Here is a 9,348-nt window from a genome sequence, read left to right on the forward strand (position 1 = left end):
GAGTGAGCCCAGAAGAGCCTGGGTCCCCAGAGGGCGTGTGGAGCGGGGTCACTCCCCAGCAGCAGCCTGTGGCTGCCTGGACTCCTTCAGCCTCTCTGGGGTGACACCCAGGACACCCCGTGCAGGGCACAGTGGCCCCGCAGGTGGGGTGCGGCCCCCCACCCGCTCCCCTGGGGAGCGGTGTCCGGGTGTTTGTCCCCGCACTGGGCTAGGAGGGGCCCCATCTCCCTGTCTGCATCCCAGGCTCACAACAGTGTCTGCGAGACCCTTCCACCCAGCAGGGCCCGCCGGGTTTGAGGGCAGGAAGGGGTCTTTCCTCTGGGGGTTCCTGTTGACCCGGGTGGGGTCACCAGCTCTGCTCTGGCCCTCTCCGTCAGCCTGCAGCTGACCGCTCTGGGCTCCCCAGAGGCCGCCGGGGTCACAGCTCCCTCCGCAGGAGACATCACAGCAGCTTCACAGACAAGGGCACTTTATTGATTCAATGGTTGACAATCTGGGTCTATAAACTGCTGCATTTGTGTTAGGGGAGGGTCGGGCCCGTGCCTCAGGTGCAAAACCATCCAAGGACAGTGGAGGCCCTGGACTGCCTCCATGGACAGCGGCTAGTATCCTCTATTTTTCATCATCTCCAAACTCATCTGGTAGGCTCCCCGGTAGACAAAAACGAGAAGAACGATTGATCCAATGGTCAGAAAGATGCCCAGGACCAGGGCCCAGATGTTCAGGCACTTGGCGGTGGAGGCGTAGCTCTGGGCCCCAGTGATGTCACCGACCATCTTCCGGTCCCTAGACTGGAGGAGGAGAGGTGGTGAGGGTCCAGGTGAGCGCTGGGCCTGTGACTCAGGCCCTCCCCTGCTGGCCCCAATCACCCCGATGGGTCCTCACACTCCCGTTCCCTGGAGTCTGAGCAGGACAGTGGCCGGTGAGATCCTCCCCTCTTGGCACCTTTGTCTGCGTCCTCACACAGAGTCAGCCTCCCCAGGAGCCCCAGGGCTCACCCTCCCTTCCTCTCAGGGCCCTTCACCGGCCACTCACCCCCCAGGGGTCAGTGTCCTTTCAGCACCTCTCTTGTTTCTGGACCAGACTCGAGTTCTGAGGCTGAGTATGAAGGATGTGCCTTCCCTGATGAGGCTGGGAAGGAGGCCGTCTTGGGGAGCGAGAGACACAGACTCCCACCTCCACCCCATGTGCACCCAGGCAACCTCACCATGAGTCTCACTGGGAATGATCCCCCAAGCCACACTCACACACACACACCACACACACACGCAAAGAACATGCACATAGACCTTTACACACAGAGGCTCCCCAGTGCATGCGCCATCCGGGCAGGGTCCCCTCCAGGCTCCCAGACACTTCCTTGGAGACGCCCCCAGGTGCCCACCCACCTTCACAGAGTAGGCGAATGCCACGAAGCCCAGGCAGCACGAGTTCATGAAGATGGTGTTGAACAGGGACCACACGATGTGGTCGGGAACAGAGGTCTCGCTGCGGATATTAATCACCGTGGTCGTCATGGGCGCCTGGCTCTGGGGCGCCCCCAGCACGGCCACCTCATGCTCCTCCTTGATCATCTCTGGCTTAGAGGGAACCTAGTGCTGATGCAGATGAGCAGGATTGAGATGTATGTTTCCTGAGGCAGAGCTGGCGCAGATGTGGTCTGGATACCGGCAGGAGCACCAGGGGCTGGGGGCCGGGCCTGCTCAGTAGTTTCGTTTCCTGAATGTTTTTCTGGGGCCAGTCCTGGGAGGTGGGAGGAACCACTGAGAATCAAATTACACCAAGGGCAGAGGAAGTGAGCTGGTGGAGGGGGCTTCACGCCAGGCCCCAGCCAACTGGCTTCCCATATCACGCTGTGTTGAGGCTCTGGGACTCTTCCCCAGCCTGGGGGTCTCAGGCCCAAGCCTGCTGCAGTGCCCACTGTCCCCACTTGGGGCCCCTGCCAGGCCCCACTCAGCCTCACCCCCAGGCCCAGAGGAGCCCCGCCCCCACCGCCAGCCCCCCCAGCGGCACAGGCCTCCCCTCTGAGGGGCACTGGCCCCCCAGTCCTGAGTCCCCGCTCCAGGCAGGGTTTGAGTCCTTCCCAGGTGCAGGGCAGCACCCAGCAGCCCGTGTGGCCTGCCCCAAAGGAGCCTCCCGCGGTCCCCCACGGGCTGGAGGAGCGGGACCTGGGCGGGCTGTGCGGAGGCAGGATGCCTGCCGGGCATCTGGCAGCCCCTGGGAGCCCTGGGCCTGCGTGTCTGTGCAGCCTGGCCTTCCTGCCTCCCCCGCCCCCCTCATTTCTCATGCGACCTGGGGTGCCTCCAGGGGAGCGGGCGTGCCGGCAGGACGGCTCTGGGCGTAGGGCTGTGCCCCCTGCCCAGGGACAGGGCAGGTCGGCTCTGTGGCCAGGCCTCCGCTCTCTTCAGACCACAGGGCCACTCCTGTGATCTCCTGTCTCTGTCCTCACCTGTGTGTGAGGCTGTGGGTGGTGATGTCCAGGCCTGGACCATCCTGTTAGGAGCAAGGCCATCCCACTAGTTGGGTCCCGTTGGGTCAAGGCTCCCAGGCCAGCCTCCGGGTGCCCCGGGCCAGGCTGACAGTCTGCCATAAGAGCTGCACCTGGACTCCCGGGCTTGGTCCACTGCGTCTAGAGTCTCCTCCAGGTCCATCTGGGTTCTTGGGCAGACTGGAGAGCGAAAGGGAAGTGTCGTGGGGATGGCACCCCTGCACCCCCGGGCCCTGAGGTGGTCGACGTCCGCTCCTCTCCCAGGACGGGATGTTGGTTTGGGTCTCCTCCCTGCAGGGGTGGGCGCTGGGGAGCCGCTCCAGAGTCCCCCCGCAGCCACCCCGTGTCCGAGGCTCTTACCCAGGAGCCACTGAGCACACAAGAGGACTGGGAGCACCACCTGCTCCCGCTCCTGTCCTCCCAGGGCTGGGTGCCCACAGGGGCCAGCCCCACTCCGAGAGTGACTAGGGCCCAGATCCCCTGATTCCTTGGCCCACATGCCCCTTGGGAAAGGGCACCTGGTGATGTTCAGCTTTGAGATACTGACCTGGGCCCCAAGCCCACTTCCTGAGATGTTGGGAATCCCAAGTCCTGGACTCTGTTACCCAGGACCCACCTATTCCCCACCCTCTCCCCACCACAGGACAGCCTGGGGGATGTGCCCGCAAGCTCCCCTGCCCAGGGCCCGGCTCTCAGTCAACCATGGGATCAGGTCTGAAGACCAGTTCACAACAGAGGCCGTGGGGTCACGAGGTGGTGAGATTTTGCCCCCAGTCCTCATCTGCTATCCTGCCTCCAGGGCTGGTGGGTGCCGGCTATCTGTCCTCTATTGTGCCCTGAAGGACACACCTGTGAATGTCTCCAGAACTCTCTGCTGTGGGTCCTGGGGAGGTCACAGCTCTGCCACCCCATCACTGGTCTGCTCACTGGCCCACATCCCCAGCACAGTCCTGGGGCAGGGCAGGCGGCTGCCCCAGCCTCCGCCCCGGCTCAGGCATTTGGTGGGCTTTCCAGTTTGCGCACTCTGTCCTGGGGGTCAGGGTAGAAGGCAGGAACACAGTGCAGATGCCCAGTCACCCAAGGGGCTCCAGGAAATGTGGGAACGTGCGGCCCAGTGGGAGGGGCCGTGGCAGAGCGGGACGAAGAGTTCCATGTGACTGGGAGCCTGCACTTCCTGAGCTCTGACAACCTGCCCTCTGCAGCCCACAGCCCGGGGTCAGGTCGTGCATGAGTCCCCCTCCATGATGGTGGTCCGGACTGGCCTCCAGCTGCTTCCTGCCTCCAGAGTCCTTCCCAGACCCAGAGAAGCAGGTGGTCCAGCCCCGCCTCCAGGACACACACCCTCCCTGGAGCTGCCCCCTTCTGCTCACCCCCCGGGGGCCCCCACGACCTGCCCAGGGACCTCTACCCCCAGCCACTTCTGAGGGGTGGGGGATGTAGGGTGAAGTGAGAGTGATGATCGGGGATCACAGGGGGGATGGACATCAGTTGGGGTGGTGCTTCCACCACCACAGCCCGGCTCGTTGTGAGCGTGTCTGCCCTGGGTTGCCCAGTGCCCGCACCTCCAGGGCCCTGAGAGGATGGGGAGGGGCTGCCTCCCTCGTTAGGGGCTGACCTTTCCAGGGTTTAGCCAGGGCCAGATTGTGTGGTGCCGAGGTGGCTGCTCCTCACTCTAGCTGCCCTCAGGCCACTGCTCCCCCATCACCCTCCGGAGGAGCCCGCACAGGGCCTGGTGGCTGGAGAAGGCAGCAGCAGGCTGGACCTTCCTGGCAGCTGGGAGGGAGACGGGGCCCCCAGACATGAAAAGCAGTCCCTCCCTAGAGAGCCTGGGCTGCCGCAGTCACCCTAACCCAGCGCTCCCTGCCAACTGACTGTCTGATCCTGAGGGTCAAGGGTGTTCCAGACACAGAGTGCCCTTGGATCAGGGTCAGGCCTTGGGAAAGGAGGGACCCCTATCCTGGGACCCTGCTCCAGGGTTGCTCCCATCTGGAAGCCATAAACCAGCAAAACCAGAGCAGCACAGCGAGGTGGGGGAGGGTGCTGAGCCGCAGAGGCAGGCTGGGGAGTGTCAGTGCACTTTATTGAATTCACTAGCCTTCAGCTGGGTGGGGGGGCCGGGGGGCGCGGTCTGGGGGCAGGGCCACCGCGCTGTGGAGCCTGCTGTGGACCGTTCAGGACTTGGTGTTGGCCATAAGCAGCTACCGCCAGCCTCTTTGCTGTGTTAAATCCTAAAATGTAGAAAAATGTAGCCTGAAACTCGGCCCTGATCTAGTGGCAAAAACAATGATAAATATGATGATCAGAAGGAGGCCCAGGACCAGGGAGCAGATGTTCAGGCACTTGGCGGTGAAGGCGTAGCTCTGGGCCCCAGTGATGTCGCCGACCATCTTCCGGTCCCTAGACTGGAGGGGGAGAGGTGGTGAGGGTCCAGGTGACCGCCGGGCCTGTGACTCAGGCCCTCCCCTGCTGACCCCCCAGTGCCCGTTCACCCCAGCAGTGAGTCTCCCCTGCCCGTTCACCAGAGTCTGAACAGGCCAGTGCCCATGGGCCCGCCTCCCCTCCCGGGGCTTCCATCTGCGTCCCCGCAGACTGTCAGCCTCTCCAGGAGCCCCAGGCTCACCCTCCCTTCCTCTCAGGCCCCTTCACTGGCCCCTTATCCCACCAGGGGATAAAAGGTTGACCCTGGTCACTCCCATGAGCCTCCTGCAGCCTCATCGTGACCTGCACATTGGTATACCTACACACAGGACAATACACACAGGAGCTCCCCAGCCCACGCGCCGTCTGGGCAGGGCCCTCTCCAGGCCCACACACACTTTCTTGGAGACGCCCCCAGGTGCCCACCCACCTTCACGGAGTAGGCGAATGCCACGAAGCCCAGGCAGCAGATGTTCATGAACAGCGTGTTGAACAGGGACCAGACGATGTGGTCACGTCTGGGGCTCTCCGTCTGGATGTCAATCACTGCATTCTTCACGGGAGCTGAGCCTGGGGGTTCCCCCATCACAGCCACCTCCTGCTCCCCTGAGAACATGTCTTAGGGTGGAGGCTGCAGGTGTGGACACCGGTGAGGAGGACTAAGAGCTGGAGTCACGAGGCTGAGCTCTGACCAGTTTTGGAGTGAACCGGATGCTGGAGGGTGGTCCTTCATGGGGCCCAAACTTTACCTCATGTCAGTTCTGCTTTCTCAGAAGCTTCAATTTCCTGTTGTTTTGTAAATGCATGAATTGGCTGGGCACTGGGAAGGTGGACAAATCACGGAAAGTTACACACAGGCAGGGTGGGATGGTCACCATCCAAGAGCTGGCTTTCTGCCCCAGGCACACAAGTCAGGACCTATTTAGAATGTGGTCCCAAGACCTTCCCCAGCCAGGGGGTCTCAGGCCCAAGCCTGTTGCAGCGCCCACTGTCCCCACTCAGAGCCCCTGCCAGGCCCCACTCAGCCTCACCCCCAGGCCCAGAGGAGCCCCACCCCCACCGCCAGCCCCCAGCGGCACAGCCTCCCCTCTGAGGAGCACTGGCCCCCCAGTCCTGAGTCCCTGCTCCAGGCGGGGTTTGGGTCCTTCCTGGTTGCAAGTCAGCACACAGCAGCCCATGTGGCCTGACCCAAAGGAGCCCCCCGCAGTCCCCCAAGGGTTGGATTCAGTTCAGTCCAGTTCAGTCGCTCAGTCGTGTCTGACTTTTTGTGACCCCATGGACTGCAGCACCCCAGGCCTCCCTGTCCATCACCAACTCCTGGAACTTACTCAAACTCAGGTCCATCGAGTCGGTGATGCCATCCAACCATCTCATCCTCTGTTGTCCCCTTCTCCTCCTGCCCTCAATCTTTCCCAACATCAGAGTCTTTTCAAATGAGTCAGTTCTTCCCATCAGGTGGCCAAAGTATTAGAGCTTCAGCTTCAGCATCAGCCCTTCCAATGAATGTTCAGGACTGATTTCCTTTAGGATGGACTGGTTGGATCTCCTTGCAGTCCAAGGGACTCTCAAGAGTCCTCTCCAACTCTATACTTCAAAAGCACTAGTTTTTCAGTGCTTGGCTTTCTTTATAGTCCAACTCTCACATCCATACATGACTACTAGAAAAACCATAGCTTTGACCAGACGGACCTTTGCTGGTAAAGTAATGTCTCTGCTTTTTAATATGCTGTCTAGGTTGGTCATAACTTTTCCTCCAAGGAACAAGCATCTTTTAGTTTCATGGCTGCAGTCACCATCTGCAGTGATTTTGGAGCCAAAAAAAATAAAGTCTGTCACCGTTTCCATTGTTTCCCCATCTATTTGTCATGAAGTGACGGGACCAGATGCCATGATCTTAGTTTTCTGAGCATTGAGCTTTGAGCCAACTTTTTTCACTCTCCTCTTCCACTTTATTCAAGAGGCTCTTTAGCTCTTCTTTGCTTTCTGCCATAAGAGTGGTATCATCTGCATATCTGAGGTTATTGCTATTTCTCCTGGCAATCTTGATTCCAGTTTGTGCTTCATCCAGCCTGCCATTTTGCATGATGTACTCTGCATATAAGTTAAATAAGCAGGGTGACAATATACAGCCTTGACATACTCCTTTCCCAATTTGGAACCAGTCTGTTGTTCCGTGTCCAGTTTTAACTGTTGCTTCTTGACCTGCATACAGATTTCTCAGGACGCAGGTCAGGAGGTTTGGTATTCCCATCTCTTGAAGAATTTTCCACAGTTTATTGTGATCCACACACTCAAAGGCTTTGGCGTAGTCAATAAAGCAGAAGTAGATGTTTTTCTGGAACTCTCTTGCTTTTTCTATGATCCAGTGGATGTTGGCAATTTGACCTCTGGTTCCTCTGCCTTTTCTAAATCCAACTTGAACATCTGAAGTTCTTGGTTTTGTACTGTTGCAGCCTGGCTTGGAGAATTTTGAGCATTACTTTGCTAGTGTGTAAGATAAGTGCAATTGTGCAGTAGTTTGAACATTTTTGGCATTGCCTTTCTTTAGGACTGAAATGAAAACTGACCTTTTCCAGTCCTGTGGCCACTGCTGAGTGTTCCAAATTTGCTGGCATATTGAGTGCAGCACTTTCACAGCATCATCTTTGAGGATTTGAAATAGCTCAACTGGAATTCCATCACCTCCACTAGCTTTGTCTGTAATGATGCTTCCTAAGGCCCACTTGACTTCACATTCCAGGATGTTTGGCTCAAGGTGAGTGATCACACCATCCTGGTTATCAGATTAACACAGTATAAAACCAGATTTCTGAACATGTCTAAGGTGTATAAAGATAGCTCCTCCTCTTGTGAAACCCAGCCTCTGAAATTTCATGAATTAGTATTCTAAGGAAAAGCAAGTCTCTACAGGGCCTCTTACTGGCCAAAACAGAGCAGCCAAAAAATAGAGCTTTGCCTCACAGAGAAATCAGAAGCACGAAACATCAGCCTCGGCCACAGGCACTCTGACACACTGTCCTTTAGGAACTACCCTCTCCTGGAGGTATGAGGTCCAGCCCCTCAGGCTGCTACAGGCAAGAAGTACCTTTTCTTTCTTTCTTTTTAATAGTTATTTATTCATTTCCCTGCATGGGGTCTTACTTGGGGCAGGCCCACTCAGTAGTTACCTGGAGTGGGTTTAGCTGCCCCTGAGGCATGTGGGGTCCTAAGTCCCCAAGCAAGGATTGAACCTGCCTCCCCTGCACATGAAGGCGATTCTTCACCACTGGACCACCAGGGATGTCCCCAAGAAGTACCTTTTCACGTCGCAGTTGCCACACGGCCAGAGCAGCCCTGAAGCCAGGGCTCAGGGCCCAGCTGCCCCGGGACTACAGAGACGCGGCAGTCGGAGTGAGCTCTGGTTTTGTGGAGGCTCTGTTTGCCTCCCACGCTCGTGGCAGTGCACAGGCCCGGAGCTGCTGGAGGTGCCTCCTGTCTCCTCTGCCAGCCCTCTGCCCACGTGCCTCCCCCCGCCCCCACCCTTCCAAGTCCCACAGCACCCGGGACACGGGTGTAGGTGTGGGTCACTCACGAGCACCACACAGACTCCCCACATCCCTGTGGCCCTCAGGAAGCCCACGGTGGGCCCTCACCCGGGGCTCAGGGCTCCTGGGTCCCTGGGCCCCTGGGTGAGAGGGACCTACCACCCACGGCCACCTACCCATGTCTAGTGGTGGCAGGAACAGAGCTTTCTTGTCTGGCACTGGAATCAGGGTCATTGTCGCCTTGACACAGTCCAGCTTGCCCTGACCTACGCAGGTAAGCCCTGTACCTGTGGCCTCGGGCCAGGAGAGAACAACAAAACCGTGTTACCAGCGGCTGGAAGGACCAACCCAGTGAAGTCGTGTGCTCTGAATGTTGTGCCTCAGCCTGACTGAGGCGCAGGGCCCAGAGGTTTGGTGAGAGGTTATCCTGGGGGTCTGGGGGTGTTTCTGGATAAGCTTCACTTTGAAAGGTGGGCTGAGTGAAGCAGACCCCTCCCCAGTGTAGGGGGCCTGTGTGGCCCCTCAGAGGGCCTAGTAGAAGGTAGAGCAGAGAGACCCGCCTTCCGTGGGCCTGGCTGCCTCCCCAGCCCCTCCAGAGTAGACCTTTTATCCGGAGAACCCTGCCTGATACAAGCAGCAAGGGGATGGGGGCACCGGCTGCTGGCGATGTTAGGAAAGCGGGCCTGGAAGCTAGAGCCTTGTATCCGTGGGACCAGTTGTTGGTCAGAAATACCCACCACATGCAGTTTGCTGCTCTGCATGTTCTGGCCTCTGAGCTCAGAGAGAAGGGCTGGTGGCAAGATCGGATGAAAAGAAACAGAGAAAGTCCAGGGAGGCTGGAGTGTGAAGAGTGCCAGCGCCTCAACCCCAGCAGTAAAATGTAAAATGACAAAGACTCTCCAGTTTTTCTCCAGTTGG

General features: G+C 58.7%; 2 protein-coding genes across 2 annotated transcripts; both read right to left on the reverse strand.

Annotated features, from left to right (window-relative positions):
- Positions 1-452: 452 nt before the first annotated feature.
- Positions 453-2,239, reverse strand: LOC122431079 (interferon-induced transmembrane protein 3-like). The gene is made up of 2 exons (XM_043452151.1): positions 1,389-2,239; positions 453-791 (listed from the first exon to the last, which is right to left on the reverse strand). Exons 1-2 carry the CDS (start codon positions 1,572-1,574, stop codon positions 603-605), a joined length of 375 nt encoding a protein of 124 aa, XP_043308086.1. The 5' UTR covers positions 1,575-2,239; the 3' UTR covers positions 453-602.
- A 2,308-nt stretch (positions 2,240-4,547) lies between these two features.
- On the reverse strand, positions 4,548-5,625 carry LOC122431080 (interferon-induced transmembrane protein 2-like). Its single transcript, XM_043452152.1, has 2 exons — positions 5,337-5,625; positions 4,548-4,890 (listed from the first exon to the last, which is right to left on the reverse strand). The coding sequence occupies exons 1-2, from the start codon at positions 5,520-5,522 to the stop codon at positions 4,717-4,719; spliced, it is 360 nt and encodes a 119-aa protein (XP_043308087.1). The 5' UTR covers positions 5,523-5,625; the 3' UTR covers positions 4,548-4,716.
- Positions 5,626-9,348: the final 3,723 nt, after the last annotated feature.

This window comes from Cervus canadensis, chromosome 29 (assembly GCF_019320065.1).
Source record: "Cervus canadensis isolate Bull #8, Minnesota chromosome 29, ASM1932006v1, whole genome shotgun sequence".
NCBI lineage: Eukaryota > Metazoa > Chordata > Mammalia > Artiodactyla > Cervidae > Cervus > Cervus canadensis.